The sequence below is a fragment of the Penicillium chrysogenum genome, assembly GCF_028827035.1.
Source record: "Penicillium chrysogenum strain IBT 35668 chromosome Unknown utg000001l_segment0_segment0, whole genome shotgun sequence".
In the NCBI taxonomy this organism is placed as follows: Eukaryota; Fungi; Ascomycota; class Eurotiomycetes; order Eurotiales; family Aspergillaceae; genus Penicillium; species Penicillium chrysogenum.
In genome coordinates, this window is record NW_026622749.1 from 1,083,917 (window position 1) to 1,107,737 (window position 23,821).

The window sequence follows — 23,821 nt, forward strand, 5'->3', positions numbered from 1 at the left end:
GTAAAGAAAGCCCGCATATATCGATTATGGCAGGTCTTATTTTCTTCATCCGGAAAAATCAAGTTGGATAGGAATTCGTCCATAACTTCGACCAAGTCCTCCTGTCTCCTGTGACTGTATCTCGAATCCCCGAGCATCAATACAACAACCACATTGTATAGTGCAGTGGCCGACACCACGGGGCCTTCCGCGAGTTGGTAGAAGTATACCTATGTACATATAACTAATTAGTAGTCAAAGGTATATACCTAAGGAGAAAGGCATTTAAGAAGACTACCTGAGAACATTTGAAACCATTAAGACTACGGATAAGCGGCTATGTACCTAGGTATTCTTATAGCTGTATAATGCGTACATAGGTACGGAGGTTTAGCCCAATATTTCGGAGGTCCCATGTACCTATATGTACATATATGCACATATTAAGTAGCACTGGAGGTATGTAACTTGTAGTAGCTTGTAGTAACTTGTATGTCCTTGGCATATTAGAAAAAGAACCCCCATCATTCTCCCTTTCTTCTCTTCTTCCCAGCACAGCTTTCCATCACTTAAACTTCTTTCATTCTTAAACAAAGGGTGGAATCGCCAATCCGTCTTCACTTGGCAGTTCCAAGGTTGTTCTTATACTTGGGGCTCTCAAGTATAGGACATGGAAGACCCTCTCCTAAGCAGAGAAATCATCGTCTGAAAGCAAGTGCTTTTAAATATACATCAAGATGCGCAAGACCGCGGACTCTGCTCGCGTTTCTTCCACAGCTGACCATTTTTCTCATTTGACAGCGACGATATCTTGGTTCACTGACACGAGTCAAGGATTGTACACCCGATTCATAAGCCGACCCCGTCTGACGATCGAGACGATGGACCGGTTTCGAGTAACGCTCTGATCTCGAACACCTCGCATGCTGCCTTTATGACACCTTGGGTCGAAACTCCACTCTGGTTGCCCGGAGTATACACTCCCCGCCGGGTTGGGCTCATCTGCGTTCCGTGTCACCAATATCTTCAACGGGGAAACCCTCGTGGGAGGAAACACGGAATCTGTGGCACTCGCCGACTAGCCTCCCACAGACAACGTCTTTTCCTTCCACTTTGCTATTATCGACATCTATCTCTCAGCACTCAGCTCTTGACATCCTTATCCAGTATGGGAGGGCCACACCTCTCGTCTATCCCCACCTCATCCGCCAACCGCTTTGCGCTACCTCCCTTGTCTAGTCCAGCAGCTCGAGTCATAGGATATGGATTTCGCATTTGAGGTGGCCAGATGCCCTTACCGTCGTGCGAATGATCAGGAACGCCTCAATCAACGCTGCGCGTACTTTCTACTCCTTATGCGACGCTCACAGTGAGTGAGCGTGTTTCGCAGGTATTTGGTGATGCCATGAGGACCGTACGGCCCGCGGGCTGTACTTTCAGGCCAGCTCGTTGCTGCTGCTGGAGAGCTTCCTAATCCCCCACGTTTCACTATGCACCTCTACCTCTCTGTGGATCTCTTCTGACAGCTTTAAAGTTTTATGTGTATGTAGATCAAAGCTCGTACATCGATTATGCGATAATCTTCAGTATTGTAATTCCAGTCTGTCAAAAATATCGCCCCAAAAACCCGACGCTATGTTATCCCGGAGACATCCAAAACTTCCATACACCATGTTGCATCAATCCCATATATTACTACAAACTGCCGCCTACTTTCCCTTTCCGACCGGCCTCCAATCTACTCTCGCCTTTACAACCAGCTGCGTGTTGACTTTGATTCATTTACATTTAGAGCAATTGATATGTTCTATGAGTCTATACGAGAGACGGTTATGTCCAAGAATAATAACTTCGCATCTGCAAGAATAATAACTTCGCATCTGCAAGAATAATAACTTCGCATCTGCATGCTGTACATTGCATATATCGAATTGAAAAAGAACTTTTTTTGTTGACTGAAAACCCAGAACACAAACGCCAACCGGTGCCATGATCGTCAATGATAACATTCAGATTCCTTCTAATTGTCCTCCATGTTCAGCTCATCAAAGTCATCAAGCAGTTCATCCATGTTGATCTTCGGCACGGCATTTCCGTCTTCATCCATGTCCTCGTCATCATCCTCATCCATCTGATCTGGCCTGGCCTGGTACTGGCGGTTCTTGTACAGATCAAGTGTTTGACGCAGCTCCTGATCCTCCTCAACATCACGCAAGAACATTTCGTAATCTTGTTCCATTCTGGCTTGCTCCTGTTCCTGGCGCTTGTTCGTAGGCACATTGACAACGGCAGCAGTCGCCTCCTCTTCGTGTTCGCGAGCCATGCGCTTCAAGCGCCAGCTGCGGGCCTTGGACTTCTTGCTGCGGACGTAGTGCTTCTTGATAAGGACGACGTCTGGGATTGTTGAGCCGTACTGGTTGCTGTTCTCAATCGCCTCGAATTGATCGTTGTTGAACTGGGTTCCTGACAAGTGGTATCCGAGAACAGAGTCGCCCACGTGCAGAACACCACCGAGGTGAGTCCTTGTGAAATAGGTGGTGTCGTTGGATCCTAGATCAGAGGCACGAGCAACTGTGGCCTCAGACAGGAGGTAGCGACCGTTAGTGTGGCCGGTCGATTCAATGTCTAAGATGATGAATTCCCTAAGCTCGGTGGTATCCGCAAGATTCGGGAATGGCTGGCGCCAGTAAATGCTGGAAGGAAGATCTGCGGTCCGGAGGGTGCAAGGGTCCATGAGATTGATAGACGTGCCTACCCGGTGGCAGATAACGAGTGGGCTGATATCAGACAATGACCGGGCCAGCTTAATCGGTAGTGCAACCAGATCATCCTTGCAGATAGGGATAATAGAAACGGAGAAATTGAACTTGTAGCTGCTTGTCGAAGTATGTATGTCCATCGAAATTAACTCATGACTCTTCTTCACGGTGCATGGGACAACGCCTGTAGCTGTTAGTAAACCTGCACCTATTAAGTAAAAGGGAAAACACTCACTTGACAAGAATGAAAGCATACGCTCGGCTTCATTTCTCTTTGCAAAGTAGAAATCGAGACCCTCGTTCACCTCCTTGATATTGATGGTATCTTTATGGGCGTTGTGCTTGAGGATAAGCTGTTCCAGGTACAAAAATGTCCGCTTGTGAGGGACCTTCTGTCGGATTTGAATGGATGCGGTCCAACTATGATGGGTGTAACTTTTAGCACATCTAACGAAATAGTGTATTAGTATCATCTAACTCATATTATTCAGTTGGAGAGGAGTTGGGAGGAGTTGAGGGAGATTTTTGGTTCTTTTGGGGGGGAGAGAGCATACCCAGAACATTGCTGATTGGCAACAACATATTCAACCTCGAATTGCTGTTGCACTATAGTGCCTTGGAAGGCCTCCGCTTGTGGGTTGTTAGCTTTGATCACACGGCTGGACGATGTGCTGATTGGGGGATGCCTCGGCAGCCTTCACCAGGTAGGGATAAAACTAACTTTGTATTGTGATTTTCACACGTAGTCGCTTGCTATGAGGCTCCGTCCAAATGAAGCTGGCATCGATGATTCGAACTTTGTTTAGACCACGGAGTTTGCGTAGACAAATAGCGAGTAGTTCCTTCGACTCGAGAGCTGCGACGACCCAGCTGTTGGGGGGCTGCAGCCACCGTTCGCAATCCCTACAGCAGTGAATCACGGCTTCTCGTTGCACCTATTAAGTCGAAGAGAGTTCATGTTAGCCGGAACGGATTATAGACGTATAGGAAGGCTTGTTTGATAAGCCCACAAATGGAGTTGTACATACACCTCCGGCAACATCGACAGTAAGACGAATACAATCCGAGCATAGCGCGCCGGCTGAGAGTGTTCCATCGATAGCAGCGCCACAGTTGCAGCAGAGAATACTGAAATGAGAAGAAGTATTAATATGGAATTGAGAAGGTGGGGAGGAACAGGTAGAAAAAAAGTTGCGATAAGAACTCACGTCGCTGCGACTTTCTCCTGCTGCGTGAAGTAGACGGGGGCATCCAGATCCATCGACATGTTGATGAGCAGAATCAGGAATAAGAACCCAAGACTGAAAAAATCACCAGGGTATTGAAGACTCGAAGAGTTCCCAGCGCCGTGGATTTGTGATAATTGCCCCCCACCTGAATCTTTTTTCGGATGACTCAGCTGTTTGCAGTGTTTGCATCTGTTATCTGATATCACCAACTTTGGAACCGAACTGTTCGAAGAACTCAAGTCTCCGTTTCTTCTACCAATATAACCATAACCATGAGCAGGGCTCTCTTACGAGGTGCTGCGTGCCAGGGTTGCCGGCATGAGGTGCTACGATCCTTCGTTTCGGTCTCCGGCATCCCAATGCCACGATCATCTCCTCTTTCCTCTCGTTCAATCTCCAATTCTAGAGCTTTCTCCGCCGTAACTGTGCTGCGGTCTGATCGCCCTCCAAGTTCAAACCAGATTGACCGTCATCTGTCCGAATCGCAAGAGCCACCAGCACACTCGGAAGCCAATACGCCAGCTTCATCACAGCATGTCCCCTGGTATCTGCAGGAAGAGGCGCCAATCGTCAAAGACCGCCCGTTGACCGAAGCCCATCTTCCCCAGATCCCAGACGATTCGCCAGAAATGCTCTCGACCCTATTGGAGTATACGTATAAGGACTTGGGCTTGGATCATCTCAAGCTTTTTGACCTACGCGGCCTCGAAATTCCTGCAGCTCTCGGTGCTAATGTCATCATGATCATCGGGACTGCTCGCAGTGTGAAACATCTAAACGTGTCTGCGGATCGTCTCTGTCGCTGGCTGAGAAGTCAATACAAATTGTCTCCCTATGCCGACGGCTTATTGGGACGTAACGAGTTGAAAATAAAGCTTCGCCGTAAGGCCAAGAGAGCGCGCGCCGCCAGCGCAGCAGGCGCAATGGTCGACGAAAAGGATGATGGAATCACCACAGGATGGATTTGTGTAAACGCGGGTATGGTGGACAAAGGCGCTACTACGACCCAGTTGAGCGATGTTGGAATTGAGGGATTTGGTAATCTCGACCTCGGGACTAGTGTGGTTGTCCAGATCTTCACCGAGGAGAAGCGGGCCGATGTTGACCTTGATGGTCTTTGGGAGGCTACTCTAGCCCGTGAAGGGCGCAAGGACATTCGGGAGAGCACAGAAGATCTATCTAAGACTGGTGCTGGACCCCCCAGGTCTACGTCCGATGGGTTTGGCTCCATCCCTGGCCAAAAGAGAGGCTTTCATACCATGCGCAGACTCGCGCTATCGGCCATGAACTCCGCTGAGCCTGGTTTGGAAGCTGGTTTTCCTGGCGTGGGAGCTTCGTCCTCTGCACTTCCAGGCGATGCAGCTGAAGTTGCATCCCAATTGACACCGACATCTTTGCTCCAGATTCTCGCTGAACTTCCGGCCGATAGTGCACGAAATGAGCTTGGGAGCGGCCCAAATGATCGCCAGTCGACTCTTTTTCTACGGCTCTTCTATACCAACCACGCCGCGAGGTTTTCTGCACAGGAAAAAGCCATTTTTCGATTGAAATTGTTCTCCATTGCTGTGTCTCGACAACACCCAGCTTACACTAAGGACACGCTTTTTAGCACATTCTCTGATTTTCTTCGCGACGGGTATGACCTTCCGGATGACCTTGGATTCGATGTTGTTTCTGCGCTTCTAACGCCGAGAACAGCGGGTGTTGTCACCGAGCAGTCTGAGACTCATTCCTCAGAGGCTGATATGGAGCTTGCTTTGTTAGTGTTGGATCGCTTGAGCCTCCGTGGTGTGCCAATTTTGAACATGAGGATCTTCAATATACTCTATCAAGCAGTCTGTGCACCCAAAACAGCACCTTCTAAGCCGACTGAATCGCGCCCGGAAGAGCGTTCTCCAAGTTGGTCTGTGGTTCAACAGACTGAGTCTCAGAAACAAACGTTGTCTCGGCTGTCCAAGATACTGGCGGCGGCCAACATCCCATTTGACGCAGTAGATGCGCGTCAGCTTATGGTGACATTATTCCAATGCGGGGATTACGACGGGTTCTGGCGACTGTGGCGGCAGTTTCCCTTGAAAGGTGTCAATCGCACACAAGAAGATTACGTGCAGCTGTTCAAGTTGCATGCCGAATTGGGCGAGGAAGTGCGAGCGCGCGAGTGTCTGTCAACGGGGGTACCATTGATGAATCAAGAATCCCCTGCCATTGTGCTACAAGGTCCGATCGTGACAGCCATTATGCATTGTATTTTGGTGGCAGACCCGACACTACAGGACCGAGATGAAGAATCTCCTAGCTTCTACATGCCGCTCTGGACGGAGTGCCAGGAGGCACTTGCTCGGGAAAATTGAGTGACAGGGATCAATTTGTAAAATAATCTAGCATATATTCTGCGTACAATATTATGTGTGTATTTAATGTTAAATGTTGAAGTCGTTGTAATTAATTCCCTGATGAATGTAGGGCATGGATGGATCTATGTTGTACTCAGCCCTGGAGGTGCCCAGAACGACGTAGTCAGCTCGGATAAGTTGAGCCTCGGCATATGATCACTGGTTCCGGCGACTCTACCTCCCCATCTCTCTCTTCAAACACCACCCTGATAAGGATGACTGGCACTCCTGACGATGGAGTACCTTCCTAGTCTTCAACAGGAGTTCGATGAGCACAAGCCATCGCTCTTCGGTAAGTCGATTGATGCTTCCCCGCGGAGATGGAAACCCCAGACACGGGGAAACCCCCATACATGATTGGAATCCCTAACGCGAAGATCTCGCTCAACAATAGAACTCCTCGCTGAGCAACAGCTCTCGGATCTTCTTCCTCCATCTTTGCGCTATCTTCTCGCAGTCGCAACACACCGCCACCCGCGCTACCTCCTCCGGATCCTCAATTCATACGACGAAGTCTACGCCCTCCTTTCATTAATAGTCGAACGTTACTACCTGCGAACATTCGGCGGCTCTTTCACAGAAAACTTCTACTCTCTGAAACGTGAGCGCGTTCTCCGTACCAAGAATGGCGAGATCCCGCGCGCCCAGGTCGGCGCGGCAGGCCCCGTGCGCGATGCCCTGAAGCTACACTCGGCGGACATCTGGAAGAACTTGTTCGTCATGGTTGGCATCCCTTACCTAAAACGCAAGCTAGACGAAGGATACGACATTCATGCCGCGCCACATGCATCCCTGGTTACCAGCGGCGGCCCACGATATAACCCCAGCGACGACCTGCCGGCCAACCCGTCGCTGCGCCAACGCATCTTCTTCTACTACAAGTGGTTCTTGCGCAATGTCTACCCATCTGTAAATGCGGCGTACTATTTCTCCGTCCTGGCATTCAACCTCGCCTACCTCTTTGACAACACAAAGTACTCCTCCCCGTTCCTGTGGCTTATCGGCACGCGCATTCGCCGCCTAGGCGCCGCGGACCACCGCGCCATCGCCGCAGTGCTAGATCCCAAGCCCGGCCCCGGCACCGGGCGATCTCAGAGACCCGGTGGTGGTCTTCTAGGTCTCCTTAGTCCCCAGAACCTTCATACTCAGCTTCTGGGCTCACTGCGCTACTTCCTTCCTGCTTCAATCTTCGCCCTGAAGTTCCTAGAATGGTGGCATGCAAGTGACTTCTCTCGCCAGCTCGCTCGTAAGGCAACTGAAGTCCTGGATCTGCCCGCCCCCGTTGTGGCAGGCTTGACTTCTCCTGCGGAACGACGGAAGTCGTCCATCCAAGACGAGAAAGAAAAAGCCAAGAAGCAGGCCGAGCAGGAGAAGAAGAGTGCTGCCGGTGATCTTAAACCAGCACTCAAGCCTCCTCGTCGCCACCAACCCCCCCATATCCGCGACTTCTTACCTTCCTATCTACACTGTCTCTTTGCCTCCGGCTGATCCCTCAAGCGCAAATACTTGTCCTGTCTGCATGGGCGCGCTCGTTAACCCGACTGCTTGCCAGACGGGGTACGTGTTCTGCTATGTGTGCATCTTCCACTGGCTGAACGGTGAGCACCAGCGCCAACTGGATTTCATGGCCGGTGAGGGCGCTGGTGCGCCGTGGGAAGAGGAGATCATAGGTGATGACGAAGAGACGAAGAGGGGTCCTAGTGGCGATGAGGCTGAGGAAGGCCCCCGTAAACGATCTGGTAAATGGGAGAGTGGCAAGGGGAGATGTCCTGTCACAGGGAGAAGAGTGCTTGGAGGCACCGAGGGATTGAGGAGGGTGTTGGTTTGATCTGGGGTCATGTAGTTCCAATCTCCGATATATCAATCCTTGATCGCACACTGTACATTGTACAGCAGATATCTTGGGGGCTGAAAGAGGACATATCAGTGTTCGAACTGTATATAAGAGCATGACGCTAACTAGTAGGAAAAGAGCCTCATTTCCTCCTTTCTCCCTCTTTCCAGTACCAATTTCATATTCTTTCGAGTTCTTCCCTGCAAAGACCTTGGAAGACCTTGTAAGCATCATTTTCTTTTAACATGACAACCCGAGGTTGGCCTCCTGGCCTCATAAGCCTAACCACCCTATATAGACGAGGCATACCATCGCTTTGAGCTCTTTTGTGAAAAGAATGAATGAAAAGAAGACACCAGAAAACAAACCCGAAAGAAATCAGAAAGAAGGACTCCTCTTGTATGGATACTTTGGGTCAAGTCAAGTGGGAAAGAACGACTGTGTTCTTTCCCATCTATGGATACACCCCGACGCCCAAACGGGCAGTAGCTCTCCTCTCTCTCTCTCTCTCTCTCTCTCTCTTCTCTCTCTCTTCTCTCTCTCTTTTCCTCTTTCTTTTTCCTTTTCTCCATCTTCAACCATCGTTTTTCGTAATCGCACAATGAACAACGATACGCAAACCATCTTCTCCGAATTTTCGGACCCTTACCGACGATCGTTGATTGATCGTATCTGTGCTGGTCTAGTGAGATACAAGGTCCAAATCCCACGCGTGAAGGCGCTGGGTCTATGGTTCGCTGACATCGAGGCCCTGGAGGCCCTTGAGCGGGACCCAGGCAGGCTTGACTTTCTCCTGGGTGATTTCAGCGAATACGATCTTCCGAGAATTTGTGCGTATTCACGAAGTCTGCCTCGGCCTTGTATCATTGAACTAATATTTTTTATTCAATTAGGGGCCAGTGACGGACAGGCGTCTCGCGTTGACCGGAGGAGTGACACAGTTGACGTCTCGAGCGGACGCCCTGGACGTGGTGATCGTGGTAGATCTGGCTCTCCGGCACAAGCCAGTGCCGCCGTTCGTTCGCGGTCAGAGATCAGAATTCCGCCACCCAAGGGCAGTGACGGTCGGCGAAAGAGGATAGCCGGTGACCCAGTGAGTTTGTCAGGAGTATTCATTGTAGAATCCTGCTGACCTCTTTTATTTCTAGACCGAGGAAAGCATTAGGAGGACAGTGACAGATCGTGAGGGGGCCAGATGCGCTATGACCCGCCGTGCAGGACCCTCGCTTGAGGTAGCCCATATTATGCCGAATAGGATAAATGGGACCACGCAGGACCAGCATAGGGCAAAGGGCGTCTGGAGATTTCTTGAAACCTTCTGGTCCACAGAAAAGGTCGATGCATGGAAGCGAGCCTTGATGCCAGGTGGTGTGCTAGTGAGCACTGAGCAGGTGTGCAACCTGATCACGCTGGATCTCGTAGCTCACGATCAATGGGACAGAGGACTCATTGCGTTCCGGCCAATTTCGGTCAATGAAGAACAAACTGAAATGCGAATCGCATTTCATTGGCTTCCTCTCCGACGCGCCACCATCGCTAGGGATGACCGAATGACGCCTGCCGCAGTCCAACACATGGATGTAGGCACTCCACCGTCCAGGGGCCCCGTGAGATATAATTACTTTGTCGATATGGAAACTTTGCAAGTAATTAACTCGGGGCATATCTTTACGGTGAGAACTGACGACAAGGAGAATCGACCCTTGCCTTCGATGGAACTTTTGGAGCTGAGATGGCACCTCTCTCGCATTGCTGCGATGCAGGGAGGAGCAGATGAGGATGACGACAGTGGTGACGATGATGACGGTGGATCCTTTTCAGTCCCATCAGGGTCGCGATCACCCGTCAAACGAGAGCGCATGCTTCTCGAGAACGTGCCTCCCCAATCTCCCAGCCGGCCAGTCTCCCCCAAAAAGTTGCAAACTTTGCCTTTTAGGGGAAATCTCAGTTCCTTAATCGAAGAAGGCGATTTGTGATTGTCTTTGTCTTTCCCTTGAAGGAGTGGCGAGCTTTGGCTTTGTCTTGTTCCTGAAGGGGTGATGAGATAGTCTATTCCTGAAAGGGTGGTGAGCTTCGGCTCATCTTGTCCTTCAAGGAGTCACTTGTTGCTGGTGTGTTCTCGATAGGGTGGCGAGCTTCGGCTTTGTCTTGTCCTTGACGGAGAAACCTAGATTCTTGTCGGTTTGCCTCTTATTCCTGAAAGAGTGGCGGGCTTCGGCCTTGTCTTGTTCTTGACGGAGTGTCCCTGTTACCTCTTACTCCCGAAAGAGTGGCGGGCTTCGGCCTTGTCTTGTTCTTGACGGAGTGTCTCTATTGCCTCTTACTCCTGAGAGAGTGGCGGGCTTCGGCCTTGTCTTGTTCTCGACGGGGTTATTAGTCATCGATCAATTCCTGAGAGAGTGGAGGGCTTCGGCCTTGTCTTGTTCTTGACGGAGTGTCCTGTTACCTCTTACTCCCGAAAGAGTGGCGGGCTTCGGCCTTGTCTTGTTCTTGACGGAGTGTCCTGTTACCTCTTACTCCTGAAAGAGTGGCGGGCTTCGGCCTTGTCTTGTTCTTGACGGAGTGTCCTGTTACCTCTTACTCCTGAAAGAGTGGCGGGCTTCGGCCTTGCCTTGTTCTTGACGGAGTGTCCTGTTACCCCTTACTCCCGAAAGAGTGGCGGGCTTCGGCCTTGCCTTGTTCTTGACGGAGTGTCCTGTTACCCCTTACTCCCGAAAGAGTGGCGGGCTTCGGCCTTGCCTTGTTCTTGACGGAGTGTCCTGTTACCCCTTACTCCCGAAAGAGTGGCGGGCTTCGGCCTTGTCTTGTTCTTGACGGAGTGTCCTGTTACCTCTTACTCCTGAAAGAGTGGCGGGCTTCGGCCTTGCCTTGTTCTTGACGGAGTGTCCTGTTACCCCTTACTCCCGAAAGAGTGGCGGGCTTCGGCCTTGCCTTGTTCTTGACGGAGTGTCCTGTTACCCCTTACTCCCGAAAGAGTGGCGGGCTTCGGCCTTGTCTTGTTCTCGACGGGGTTATTAGTCATCGATCAATTCCTGAGAGAGTGGAGGGCTTCGGCCTTGTCTTGTTCTTGACGGAGTGTCCTGTTACCTCTTACTCCTGAAAGAGTGGCGGGCTTCGGCCTTGTCTTGTTCTTGACGGAGTGTCCTGTTACCTCTTACTCCCGAAAGAGTGGCGGGCTTCGGCCTTGTCTTGTTCTTGACGGAGTGTCCTGTTACCTCTTACTCCTGAAAGAGTGGCGGGCTTCGGCCTTGTCTTGTTCTTGACGGAGTGTCCTGTTACCTCTTACTCCTGAAAGAGTGGCGGGCTTCGGCCTTGCCTTGTTCTTGACGGAGTGTCCTGTTACCCCTTACTCCCGAAAGAGTGGCGGGCTTCGGCCTTGCCTTGTTCTTGACGGAGTGTCCTGTTACCCCTTACTCCCGAAAGAGTGGCGGGCTTCGGCCTTGTCTTGTTCTTGACGGAGTGTCTCTATTGCCTCTTACTCCTGAGAGAGTGGCGGGCTTCGGCCTTGTCTTGTTCTCGACGGGGTTATTAGTCATCGATCAATTCCTGAGAGAGTGGCGGGCTTCGGGCTTGTCTTGTTCTCGACGGGGTTATTAGTCATCGATCAATTCCTGAAAGAGTGACGGGCTTCGGTCTTGTCTTGTTCTTGACGGAGGAAAAATCCGGTCTTTGGCAAGACCGGGGTCTTTTAGAATACCTTTGGGGCGGGTATTCTAGAAGATCCAACAGCAATAAGCTTGGACCTCTACGTGGTGCTGTTGACTAGTAGCCTTTAGGTGAAGCCAACACAAGCTAAAATCCTTCCCAATTTTTCAAGTTGAAGGCTATTAATGTTTCCATGTACACAGGGTGTCTTCGGTACCTTCCTCCGCCGTCGATATGACGATGACTCTGAAGTGCAACACAAACTTCACAGTAAGCCGCAGTCTCCCCAGAATTCTTACAAAACAGCACACAGGTCCTCGTCCCCCCGGATACAGAATGCCCGACGGAAGCCACGAAGCGCTGGACTGCTTCCAATTTGTGTCACTCGCTGACCTAAACCCGTCACCAGATGTCATACATCACCATAGATCAAGGCTGGATACATTGCAATGGGTATCAGGTCTGAATTTGGAAGTTGGATGGGCCGGACACGAGCGCGAGTTGAATGAACTTGAAACATGTCTAGGCCTCTTCGGAACTGGTGGCACTTTCTTGGAGCCCGAACCCAATGGAATACAAGTTAGCATCAAAGAGGCACACCAGAAATAAGCTTGCGGCTGTTTGTGCTGTGGGTTGGTGTGATGGAAAGAACAGAATGATTGATAACGTGTGATATTTAGTGGAGACTGCCCTCTCACATAATGTTAGTGCGCCTCAGTCGAAGATAGATTTCAGTCAACCATAAAAGTTTGAAAGCATGTACCTCTTATATGGGCTCGCCATAGAAAAGGTGCATAGGGATACAAAATTGACAACATCCATTTTTGGTTTCAACCCCTCGTATTTAGATAGGGTATAGGTGTACTTATAGCCGGGAGCGCCTCAGCATACACATAGCAAAATAGTAACTGATCATCGGTAGTGCGTACATGGGTGAATTCTCGAGTCTAGGGTGCCCAACTGCTACTTCCACGGGGTCCCCAACACTGCTCAGTCATATAAGTCGTCCCCGTTTCCAGGGAGTAGTAGGAAAAATAATCCCGTCTCGCCGTCTGGCTTCCAGTTCTTGCTCCAGCTGGATGAATCGCCTACATAGTCATACGCAACCAGTTGGAGCGCTACAGGTCAATTAAACTTTGTGTTGACATGCAATGCATGCAGGGTATGCGTCTGTCTCTGTGTATGCAGACTGAGCTCTTTGAGCATTTGTCTAGCTCGTCTCGTTTGTCATGTCGCCGACTTATACACTGGCTTCTTTCCAAGGTTCCATAGATGCATCATCACCTACCTCTCTTCTTCTTGACGATTTTCCCTCCATCTCTCTTGCTTCGCAGCCTCAACACTTTGATTGATTGAGTTTGCCTCCCATTACTGAGGTCAAGGCTATTGATCTTAGAAAAGTGAGAGCCTATGATACATTTGAAATGAAGCTCGTTTAATGGCAAGGCGCAATTGAATCGAATTCCAGACGATGGAGTGAAGAGAGAGTAGTGATAGAGGTCATTGAAAGAAATTCGAGTCAATGGTAAAATAAGACTGATTGAGCCCACAGTGAGGGCAGCGAGATCAGCAATACTCAATGAAGCAATTGTGAAGGGCAAGTAGATTAATGGCAAAGAGTCGTCGACAGATTGAGCCAATCACACGGAGGAAAGACAAGGAGACCAATAACAAGGGAGAACAATACATACTACCTACAACATTGCTACTGGAGGTGATTTGCGTGGTTGCCCCATTGGGAATGAAATACACCAGTAGACACTTCGTCTGGACGCCGACTCCCACGCTTTTTTTTTCGTTTCATCTTCTCTTTCGACTTCTCGACTATCGTCTCCTTTTTTCTAAAAAATCAAAAGAGAAATGCCTTCTGCTGTTGCCAGCGCACCTCCCCCCACCTCCCCCACCACCCCCACCTGGTCTTGGCGGTCCCCCCCCTGCAGACAAGTTGTCGGCCCGTCAGAAGCGCCGGCTGCGCCAGAAGCAGCGCCACCAACACTGGGTATGTATTCATGCTGAGGAAAGATGCCGATGCCTGATGTCTCTCTCATCTTATGTTGGCGCTTTGCCTTCGAATATACCCCTGATGTGTCGTCGTTGGCAGAATACTTGCATTGACGCTGCACTTTCTCTCGATGAGGCCTTGATGCCTTGAGTGAGGCTTGCCCTTAGACCACGCTAATGACTCTGATAGGAGAAGAAGAAGGACGCTGCCGCCGCCGCGGCCGACCTGGAAGCCACCCGGGCCCGCTTTGAGGAGGACGCGCGCGCAGCGCAGGTCCTCGCGGACCGCACTGCCGCCCGCGCCGCAGCCTTTGCGGCTCGCGCCCTTGCCGTAAGAGATTCTGTCCCTGAATACTCAGTATCAAAATTAAAATGATTTCGAATAGCTCCCTCCCGCTCCCCTCGCTCCCCCTGCTCCCCCGGCTCCCCCTGCTCCCCCTGCTCCCCCCGCTCCCCTCGCTCCCCCCGCCCGCGCTGCCGCCCGCGCTGCCACCACCCGGCCCTCTGCTACCCCCCGGCGACCGACAGTCCCCTAGCGGGGCGGGTTTCTCTCCCCTCCGGGGGCGCTATGACTACTTCAGTGCCTGTGGCGGACCGTCCGCTCGCGGAGCGGATCGTTCCAGTCATCCCGAAGTACTGGTAAGCTTCAATCTTAAAATTTCCGATCAAGTACTTGTTGGCGGAAAAATCACTAACACGCCTTTTCGTAGGCCCGCGCGCCCCGTCCGCAAGAGCCCCCGTGCCCAGTAGGAGCCTGGGTTCTCTTGTTATTTTTTTTAAAAAAACGAATTCAATATCCTCAACTGTGTTTGTGTGAATGGACCGGTGCTCTCTTAGGAAGGCAATTTGCAGATCTCTTAACCGCTAGTTTAGGGGTGGGCGAATCTTTATAGGGTAGACTGTTGTATTGTTTCTGAGTCCTTAATATCAGCTAGTTTTCCCTTCCAACTGTCAACTTCGAACGTCTCTAAATCTCTGTCGGATGGGGTGTCTAGAGAGGTGGCACAGAACTCGGGCCTGTAACTCCAGGACCCCTGAATATATATGTAGAGATCCAGCATACTGGCTTCGAACTCAGTCGCAAACCGGGCGGCATCGTCCGCGCTGGCAAGAACAACATCTTTGCGCGACATGTATAGTTTCTCCATCACATTAAATTGGCAAATCAGTTTCGACGTATAGTCAAAGCCGGACAGCAGCGCCTTGTGTTCGTTCACTGACCGAATGAGCAGCTAAGCCCGAGCCTTAGCAATTCCCTCCATTACACATGATTGAAAAACTCTCGAAAGGACAGGGAAAAAAAGACAGGTGAACCCACTGATAAAATTACTGACTCCTGCGCAAGCCAGCGCAACATGCGGGTCCGCAGCAGCGGCCGTGGAGACGATATCTTTCACGGCCAGCACATTGTTCGCGATCCCAGTTAAGATGCTTTCGACAGAAACGTGATTTTCGCGTAGCCGAACTCTCCATTTCTGCTCGTCAAGAGCTTGAATTCTATTGACGGTGAAATTAGACAACTGCTTCTGGCGATCGGAAGATGCCATCCCCGCGATCTCAAATCCCAGCTCTGATTCGAGAATCGACAAATACGTCTCCATTATCTTTCTCGTCTGACCATCGGGACTGTTTCGCAGAGCCTTTTCTGCGCGGTCCCAGAGATCGCTGGGCTCATCTTCTGATGTGGGAGTGAGGACAACTTCGTCGACATGCGGGGTATCCGTCGGTCCAATGTTTGGAGTACGGGAATTATCCAACTACGAACGCGAGTGTAAAACCCTCTTAAATGTAGTCGTTCCTGTGCTCTTTATTCTGCGGAGCCGATGTGAGAGAGAACGCATTTTATTCTCGAGAGCGAATATTCGAGTGCCTGTCAGAATAAGAGTGCCTGATCATGGATACATGGATTGGGGGCTGTAAGCTAACTAGTAGAAAAAGAGCCTCATTTCCTCCTTTCTCCCTCTTTCCAGTACCAACTTCATATTCCCTGAGTAATAAAAAACCTAGTGAAAGCGATCGAGCGTAACTGGTACCCGAGATAGTCTTCCTCCCTATATAGACGAGGCAAACCGTCGCTTTAAGCTAGATATGGTTAAAGATAAACAGGCCGTGCCTCGAACGGATCGTGTACGGGAGGAGTTTAGGGAACTACACGCCTACTCGATAGTAAGGGTTATATCTAGCCTCCGAGGAATATAGCTTATTTAGTTCATAATAGGAGTACGACTTCTATACTAGCTGATAGTTCGTTCGATAGCAATCAGATGGATGAGTATAAGGCATTAAAGGGGAAATCTATTAAAGTTGTGGATTTGATATGGGAGCGCCTACATATAGACATAGTTAGGTATACAACAAACACAGTATGTAGGTACCTAGTTAGGTAGGTAGTTATATAGATCAAAATCAGACAGATAGCCCTAAAAATGGGGGTTATGACCAATTGGCCGCTATTTACGGCGACGTCATGTGTGGGGCCTCCCGAGGTCTCTCTCTTTGAACTTCATAACATCCGCCTTTGACTTGAAATCCCTTGGATATGCAGTATGCAGCTGTTTCAGCTGCATCTTCAACCTATTTGAGTACCTTGAGCTATGGAGAGCTTTGATGATGTTTCTCTGATTGGACTGGTGTCCCAGGAACCATCTGTCCACGATGACCATCTTCCGATTCCCTCAGACCCGAATTTGGCGAAGCAAGCCACAGGGGGACCAACTTCCACCCAAACGACGAGCGTCAGACCCTCTTCGCGAATAGAGCGCACCGATGACGCTGGAGTAGTTGACGATGCCTCAGTCGTATCGGAATTCCCGTTGCCTTACAACCAACCGCCTGGGGCTCGGATTGAGGAAGAAGAAGGGGATGGGGAAGATGAAGAGCCACGGGTAGCAACTTCCTTTGAGCGAGAGGCTTCGCCGACTTTCGCGCAGAAACACCGATCAGCTTCAGACAACTCGGAGGACGAAGGGATCAACCGAATGCACAAATTTACGCTGTACGAAACCGCGACTCGATTCTATATGGTCGGGATCAATCTTGCGGAGACTCGTTTTCGGATTCTGAAAATTGATCGCACCTCGGACTCCGGAGAGCTGAATATTACTGAGGATGACATGGTATACAACAAAAGAGAGATGGTTCAGTTGCTGGATGCAATCGACGACGGCAACAAGAGCTCGGGCGGGTTGAAACAGAAGTGCAGCGCATGGGCATTGCTTGGCTTCATCCGATTCACAGGTGCATACTACATGCTACTCGTTACCAAGAGGGGCCAGGTTGCCATGCTTGGTGGTCACAATGTCTATCAAATCGACGAAACCGAGCTGATCCCATTGACCACCTCGGAACCTTCACATCCTAAGGCCGAGAAGCATTCGGAGGAGGCACGGTATATTGCGATTCTAAATAATCTCGACTTATCGCGCTCTTTCTATTTCAGCTATTCCTACGACATCACTCGCACACTCCAGCATAATATCTGCCGGGATCGCGAGGCCCACCGGGATGGCCATCCACATCCGCCTTCACATGATTACCATTCCATGTTTATTTGGAATCATCATCTCCTTTCCCCGGCCGCTGAGGCCCTTAAGAATCCTTACGAGTGGTGTCTACCTATCATTCATGGATATGTGGATCAGTCAAAGATGAGTGTCTATGGACGAGTGGTCTACATTACAATCATCGCGCGTCGATCCCGATTCTTTGCCGGGGCGCGCTTCCTGAAGCGAGGCGCAAACGACCTGGGATACGTGGCCAATGATGTGGAGACCGAACAGATTGTATGTGAACAGACAACAACATCATTCCATTCTGCTGGCCCAGGACTTCATGCAAACCCCCATTATACTTCGTATGTTCAACATCGTGGGAGCATTCCTCTTCACTGGACTCAAGATAACACGGGGGTATCACCGAAACCGGATATTGAGCTTAATCTCGTGGATCCATTTTATTCGGCTGCGGCGTTGCATTTCGATGATCTATTTCGAAGATATGGCGCTCCAGTCTATGTCCTGAACCTGGTCAAATCCCGCGAACGAACTCCAAGAGAGTCAATACTTCTCAAAGAGTTCACCAACGCTGTGACTTACTTGAAACAGTTTCTTCCCGATGATAAAAAGCTCATTTACGAGGCATGGGACATGAGCCGTGCTGCAAAAAGCCGGGATCAGGATGTTATTGAGACGTTAGAAGATATCGCAGGCCACATCATTCCCAAAATTGGCTTTTTCAAGAATGGGGATGACGCAGAATCCGGCTTACAGCTTCAAAACGGTGTCGCAAGGACCAACTGCATTGATTGCCTCGACCGAACAAATGCTGCACAGTTCGTCATCGGCAAGAGGGCACTTGGCTATCAGCTCCATGCTCTGGGTGTGATAGACGACACAACTGTAGAGTATGATACAGATGCTGTCAATCTCTTCACGAACATGTGGCATGACCATGGCGACACGATCGCTATTCAGTACGGCGGATCGCATTTGGTGAATACCATGGCTACCTACCGCAAGATCAATCAATGGAGCAGCCATTCTCGAGATATGGTGGAAAGCTTCAAGCGGTATTACAACAATTCTTTCCTTGATGCTCAGCGTCAAGAGGCATACAATCTCTTTCTTGGGAATTACACCTTCGCGCAGGGCATTCCGATGCTTTGGGATCTTCCTACAGATTACTATCTCCACCATACCGATCCCAAATCCCACTTCAACAGAAAGAAACCCAGCTACATCTCGTGGTACACACCCGAAAATCTAAAGCCCAGGGAGTTCCCACCCCTCCCATTCCATCCCAAAGCACCACTCTCACATTTCGATGACTTCTGGCTGGAATACTACCGACCACTCGCCCTGTCTTCTCTCTCTAAAGTTTTCTCCTTGAAAATGAACTCCACCTCCCGATACCTACCCCCAGTCCGCCCAGGACACCCAGTCCCCGATCTCAGCCCCTTCGTGCCGCGAATCCCGCCAGAGCAAATCCAGCGCGAGCGCCTACCACAGCGCAGCGTGAAGATCCAGGAGCCTTCCGACAGCCGCAGTCGCGCCTCATCAGTCACGACGTCAGTACCCGAATCCGCACACACATGGGCCCACCAAGCCCCCTCGTCTGAGAAAGAACCCCCTCTCGCGGGCATCATCAAAGAGCCAGCTTTCAAAATTCCGCACGTATCCCGCATCCCACCCATCGACCCACCGGGTGCCAATACCACCCCCAGCAAAGCAGAGATCGCCCAGTGGACCCTCGGCCAGCTAGTCAATGACTCGCTGAGCCCCTCTGTCACCAGTGCCGAGGCAGAAGAATACGAGCGGTACATCAACCACCCGCTTAAAGTCCCACTTGTCGTCACATCCGAAGATGAAATGACTGCTTCATCGCTGCAAGACCACGGCTACAATCTCGATCTTCTGGAGTACGCGAATAAGTGCAATGTCGAGGAATCTGCGCTGGAGGCGAGGGCTGGGGTAAACATGCTTGCCTATGCTGAGTTCTTAGATGTCTCTGAGGATGGTCTTACTGTCGTCGGAGAGGATTATGAGAAGAAGAGGTATAAACGGTACCGCCAGTGGTTGCGCGGGAAGAGTCTCTTCAAGCAGCGGGTTGATCCGTGATGCTACGAACTGAGTATCTGTTTTTCGTTTTGTTTTAGCGTTCAGAGCAACAAATTGATACCCTCATTGCATCTTATTCTACGTTATTAAAGGTTCTATGGGTAGTGTCCACTTCCTACCACCCAGATACCAAGAGCAAATTTTTGTTTAAACCCAACAGACATCTTCAATCGAGATTGCCATAATTGTTGCTATAATGTTTTCCCTAGATAACACCCCAGACATACAATGCCAATAACGATCAAGCAAAAAGACCCTTAAGCTCTGCATCCGCATCAACAAGCTCCTGGAAATCCTTCTCCACATTTTCCTTGACCTGCACCTGTTCCGGCTCTGGGACATCAGCCGCAATAGTAACAGGATTCAGCAAAACAAGCCTCAAAACCTGCAGCGTCTGCTGCAACTCGCGCTTCAACCTAGCCAGCTCAGCCACGGAATCCCTGTTATCCTCGGCAATATGGAGCCAGCACGAACACAGCCCACCCAGGATCTCACCGCGCCAGCGCCATATCCGTGGGTGTGAGTTCTTGATCACCGCTTGCGTAGCTGCTGCTGCGGCTAGCAGGAGTTGGGGGTGTGCTGTTCCGAATGGGTTTGATAGTGTTGTGAAGAGGACTGGGATCAGTTCTTGGAGGTACTTTGTAGTGTGGATTCCTAGCTCGTTGATAACGATTGTTATCTTTTCTAGGAGGAAAGTTGAGAGGCGGGGGTGTGGGAAGGATGCTGCTGAGCCCGTAGCTGGAGTGCTGGAGCTGACGTGGTGGAATGAGGAAATGAGGTTTGATCGGAGGATTTTGGTGAGGCTGGTCGTGTAGGCTTCTTTATCCTTTTCGGATTGGGTGGGACCTTTGTAGGCGGTTTTGAAGGTGGAGAGGAGGGCTGGATATGCTGCTCCTAGTAGATCTAAGGATCTGTCCTCGGGTGTGATGGATGGTAGGGATAGAAGACATGGTGCGACGGCGTCTTCGAAGACAGAGGTGAGGTTTGTTCGTCGGAGGATGTCTGAGTTACTTTCTTGGATCGGTTGCAGCAGCTGAGTGAGTAGGGCACAGCCTTTTGTTTTGAAGGGGAGATTGTTGTCGTCAACCATTGCTAGGATGGTGGGCACGAAAAGCTGGAAGTGCGCTTCGAATTGTGTCTTGTCCTCGGGTTGGTACTGCGAGAGGATCCAAGACAGCACAGATGCGACGTATATATCGGTAGTCTTCCAAGGCTTCGCTGATGCATCCAGATCGCTTGCACCGAAGCGAGGCAGAGTCTGAGGATGGAAGTTTTTGCGGCCGGCACTGGTGATGGCGGGGTTTTTTGTCTTTGCAAAGAGAGGCCTGATCCTCTCTCTGAGGATAAAGTCGATAGCAGGCCAGAATGTATTGCCGCGATGAGTGTCCTGCACCCACACGCTCATGAGCATCGATGCCGCATTGTAGCTCTCTGATGTGGCCCATGGGTTTTGCTCGTTGGCAAAACATGCGCCCGCGAGAAGAATATCGGCCGCATTGTCTGGCTTGCCGTTTGGCAATCCTGCCAAGGGCTTGTTTAGAACCAAAATCAGCTCCAGTGCGAGCTCGGATCTAAACCGACTCTCGTTCTGGGCTTTGATGATATCTGTGTGGCATAATTAGTAAAGGCTTCAGATGTTTATAGAAAGAACTTACCGTCTGAAACCTCGGAAGTCTCATCGAAATCGACTGCGAAATCGGACGAAGGCAGAGCAGCAGCACTGGCCCAGTCGAACAAGTTGTTCACGGCTTTGGCCTCGGCTGGTTTCAAGGGTCGCGGGCCTTGGTCTTTTGGCAGCATGCCATCCCAGTAGTCAATATAACTGGTCACGGTGACGAGGCTCTCACAGATCTGAAAAATTAGTGCATTTGTCTTTATTCAATTGATAGAATCATACATTCAAATGCGTTGAGTGATCGTGAGCAGCAACGTCTTGCCATAATTGAGCCAAATCACTTTTGGACGCAGCCGCAACGGCGGGGAAGAAACCGACTGGCATTTTGCCAGGGTTCTGCACGAGAGCCTCTCGGGCTTCTTTGCGCAGTTTATCCATTGCTGAAATATTTACAAAAGAAGAGGAAGTTGTAAAAGTTCTAGTTTAATGTTGTCCGCGAATCGGATTTTCATTTGTCATCGGGATCTTCAACGTCACTCTAATTCTGCTCGTCGACGGGCGATCTCCTCCAATGCCTTTTCCTTGTCGGTGCTATCAGGATGAAGAAGTTGCCATTCCAGGGCCATGTTAACTGCCTTGGACATCCAAGGTCCCTTTTTGGCTCCCAGACTTTTCATAATTTCGTCCCCGTTTACAATGGGCTTGAGCTCACAAACACCCTCCAGATCGTTTTCTACAATGTACGCAAGGAACTGGTCGTACTCACCGGCCACTAAACATCGTGAGAATGGGCATCTTAAGATCAAGGGGATGGATCTTACCTTCTGCAAAGTCACGGAGCGCCATATTTTCTTGCAAGATAGCCAGGAGAATGCAAAACTTCCAGTCCTTATTCCATGATCGCATTTGCAACCCAATGCGCTGTCGGATTTCTGCCGGTGTTCCACTCATCTGGTTGCTGAGAAGGGCATTTTTGGTTGCGATTGTTTCCTTGTAATGCAGAGCAGCAGCGCGGAGCGCATTGAGCGTCTTATTGTCACTGCGAAGGCTCTCCCTGCCAACCTCAACCGCTCGCGGGGGCAAGGGCTTTCCTTTCCCGGTGCGGCCGGGAATCGATGTCCAGGGAGCAAAGGTTGCAATCATCCAGGCGTAGTATATGGTAGTTTCGTCGCGGAATAGGACCCCACGAATGCGCTTAGTAACTGCCTGAACTTCCTCGCTGTCACCAGCCTCTGGATGCAGCAATCGTGCCAAAGTATTGTAGGCAAGGGGCCATGTTGATGTATCAGCCTTGACGTCGTCATGATGATTAGCGAAGATAGTGGGGAACAGTTGGAGTCGATCAATGAACTGCAATGCACCGCGAGGGTCGGGCCCTAAGATATCAGACACGACTTGTCAGAAATGTAAAGTATCGGGCAAGTGCAATGACTCACCACGCAACATCTTTTCAACCTCGGTTCCCACTCGCTCTTTACTAATTTTGAGCTTCAATGCTTCGCGGATATCTTCAATCTGCATAGCGGCTTCGGTTTCGGCCTCGATTTGGTACCCAAGTCTGCTGGCAAAGCGAATCAATCGAAGCACACGCAGTGGGTCATCTTTGAAGGTTTGGTATGGTTCCATTGGGCATCGAATAATATTCTTCTTCATGTCGTCCAGTCCTCTCTCTGTGAGATCCTCCAGCCGTGACTCATTAAGGTTGTAGAAAAGTGCATTGATAGTTGCATCGCGTCTCAGTGCGTCTTCGACAGCGGTGCCGAACTCCATCTGAGGATTTCGACTGTCATCTGTGTATGTTTCCTTCCGTAGATTGACCAAGTCAATATCCAATCCGAAGATCTTGGTTGTGACGGTCTCGAGGTGCTTTGACTTCTCCGGGTTGGCCTCAATCTTGTGAAGGCTCACAATGGCGTCGTGCATTTCCCCATTCGGTAGGCCTTTCTTGTATTTTTCAAGATGCTCTGGAACATCCAGGTAGTCTTTTAGGGCCATACCAAACTGGTATCCCGTCATGTTGCTGATGCCCACGTCGATATCATGGCTATCGACTCCGAGCAGCTTGTCCCTGACCCACCCACCTGTGAAGCGCAAGACAGTTTCGGAGTGATCTTTGGCGGTGCTGCCCCCCTCGGCGATCTTCTGTTCGGTGATGTAATGTGCGACATCGAGGAGTAGGGTTCTTAGGGTGCTCTCAAGCGAAGTGAGCTCGATGGTAGGCATGGCGGGGCTCATGGTTGGATAAGAGCCTTCCCGCGTTGGGGAGGAAATGCGTCGCCTCTTTCTGACTCGATCTGAGAAGTCCGGGTCCGATTCGGGGTTGCGCATGGAAGTGCGACAAGGTACGGATGCAGAGTAGGTTCGGAGGGGTAGATGTTGAAACGGGCCTATTTGACCAGCTCTTCTCGCTAGAGTGCGGGCAAGTGGAGCTTCAACTGAAGAGAGACCAGAAGTCTTAAATAAATACACGAAAGGGCGCAACGGCATTGAACCTAGCCAGGTCAGATGCTCTGAGAAAGTGAGTCAGTTTGATTGTCGATAAGCATGGCTCTCACGTGGTTTGCATCACCAGTTGGAGATCGACCAGCCTCTGCCTGAAAGTACTATGTATTGCGTTTACAATCGACAAGATAATTCTCCACCTTCTTAAAAGCTCTAGTGCCCAACCTGTCCACGGGTCCTGTCGCTCTATTTTCGTTGCCCGTGTCAGTGCTTATCGGCCCGAATCCGTCAACTTGGCTTTCTCCCCAA

The 23,821-nt window shown here is 50.4% G+C and overlaps 11 protein-coding genes across 11 annotated transcripts; 7 read left to right on the top strand and 4 right to left on the bottom strand.

Annotated features, from left to right (window-relative positions):
* Positions 1-1,999: 1,999 nt before the first annotated feature.
* N7489_000434 (ribosome-binding protein NMD3) lies at positions 2,000-4,005 on the bottom strand (the record flags this gene model as incomplete). Its single annotated transcript, XM_056706189.1, has 6 exons — positions 2,000-2,922; positions 2,974-3,185; positions 3,293-3,368; positions 3,460-3,673; positions 3,767-3,866; positions 3,947-4,005. The coding sequence occupies 6 exons, from the start codon at positions 4,003-4,005 to the stop codon at positions 2,000-2,002; spliced, it is 1,584 nt and encodes a 527-aa protein (XP_056570491.1).
* A 234-nt stretch (positions 4,006-4,239) lies between these two features.
* Positions 4,240-6,318, top strand: N7489_000435 (RsfS/YbeB/iojap family protein; the record flags this gene model as incomplete). Its single annotated transcript, XM_056706190.1, has 1 exon — positions 4,240-6,318. The coding sequence occupies one exon, from the start codon at positions 4,240-4,242 to the stop codon at positions 6,316-6,318; it is 2,079 nt and encodes a 692-aa protein (XP_056570492.1).
* Positions 6,319-6,573: 255 nt separating this feature from the next.
* Positions 6,574-7,848, top strand: pex12 (ubiquitin-protein ligase peroxin 12; the record flags this gene model as incomplete). The annotated part of the gene is made up of 2 exons (XM_056706191.1): positions 6,574-6,652; positions 6,755-7,848. Exons 1-2 carry the CDS (start codon positions 6,595-6,597, stop codon positions 7,846-7,848), a joined length of 1,152 nt encoding a protein of 383 aa, XP_056570493.1. The 5' UTR covers positions 6,574-6,594.
* A 31-nt stretch (positions 7,849-7,879) lies between these two features.
* On the top strand, positions 7,880-8,188 carry N7489_000437 (peroxisome assembly protein; the record flags this gene model as incomplete). The annotated part of the gene is made up of 1 exon (XM_056706192.1): positions 7,880-8,188. The coding sequence occupies one exon, from the start codon at positions 7,880-7,882 to the stop codon at positions 8,186-8,188; it is 309 nt and encodes a 102-aa protein (XP_056570494.1).
* A 607-nt stretch (positions 8,189-8,795) lies between these two features.
* N7489_000438 (uncharacterized protein) lies at positions 8,796-10,170 on the top strand (the record flags this gene model as incomplete). The annotated part of the gene is made up of 3 exons (XM_056706193.1): positions 8,796-9,024; positions 9,088-9,287; positions 9,343-10,170. The coding sequence occupies 3 exons, from the start codon at positions 8,796-8,798 to the stop codon at positions 10,168-10,170; spliced, it is 1,257 nt and encodes a 418-aa protein (XP_056570495.1).
* Positions 10,171-12,024: 1,854 nt separating this feature from the next.
* N7489_000439 (uncharacterized protein) lies at positions 12,025-12,448 on the top strand (the record flags this gene model as incomplete). The annotated part of the gene is made up of 2 exons (XM_056706194.1): positions 12,025-12,109; positions 12,153-12,448. 2 exons carry the CDS (start codon positions 12,025-12,027, stop codon positions 12,446-12,448), a joined length of 381 nt encoding a protein of 126 aa, XP_056570496.1.
* A 1,132-nt stretch (positions 12,449-13,580) lies between these two features.
* Positions 13,581-14,376, top strand: N7489_000440 (uncharacterized protein; the record flags this gene model as incomplete). Its single annotated transcript, XM_056706195.1, has 3 exons — positions 13,581-13,838; positions 14,031-14,171; positions 14,227-14,376. The coding sequence occupies 3 exons, from the start codon at positions 13,581-13,583 to the stop codon at positions 14,374-14,376; spliced, it is 549 nt and encodes a 182-aa protein (XP_056570497.1).
* Positions 14,377-14,727: 351 nt separating this feature from the next.
* Positions 14,728-15,822, bottom strand: N7489_000441 (uncharacterized protein; the record flags this gene model as incomplete). Its single annotated transcript, XM_056706196.1, has 3 exons — positions 14,728-15,072; positions 15,175-15,597; positions 15,814-15,822. 3 exons carry the CDS (start codon positions 15,820-15,822, stop codon positions 14,728-14,730), a joined length of 777 nt encoding a protein of 258 aa, XP_056570498.1.
* Positions 15,823-16,434: 612 nt separating this feature from the next.
* On the top strand, positions 16,435-19,455 carry N7489_000442 (phosphatidylinositol-3,5-bisphosphate 5-phosphatase; the record flags this gene model as incomplete). Its single annotated transcript, XM_056706197.1, has 1 exon — positions 16,435-19,455. The coding sequence occupies one exon, from the start codon at positions 16,435-16,437 to the stop codon at positions 19,453-19,455; it is 3,021 nt and encodes a 1,006-aa protein (XP_056570499.1).
* A 241-nt stretch (positions 19,456-19,696) lies between these two features.
* N7489_000443 (Tti2 family protein) lies at positions 19,697-21,508 on the bottom strand (the record flags this gene model as incomplete). Its single annotated transcript, XM_056706198.1, has 3 exons — positions 19,697-21,060; positions 21,111-21,306; positions 21,353-21,508. 3 exons carry the CDS (start codon positions 21,506-21,508, stop codon positions 19,697-19,699), a joined length of 1,716 nt encoding a protein of 571 aa, XP_056570500.1.
* A 95-nt stretch (positions 21,509-21,603) lies between these two features.
* N7489_000444 (tRNA adenylyltransferase) lies at positions 21,604-23,557 on the bottom strand (the record flags this gene model as incomplete). The annotated part of the gene is made up of 3 exons (XM_056706199.1): positions 21,604-21,842; positions 21,892-22,446; positions 22,507-23,557. 3 exons carry the CDS (start codon positions 23,555-23,557, stop codon positions 21,604-21,606), a joined length of 1,845 nt encoding a protein of 614 aa, XP_056570501.1.
* Positions 23,558-23,821: the final 264 nt, after the last annotated feature.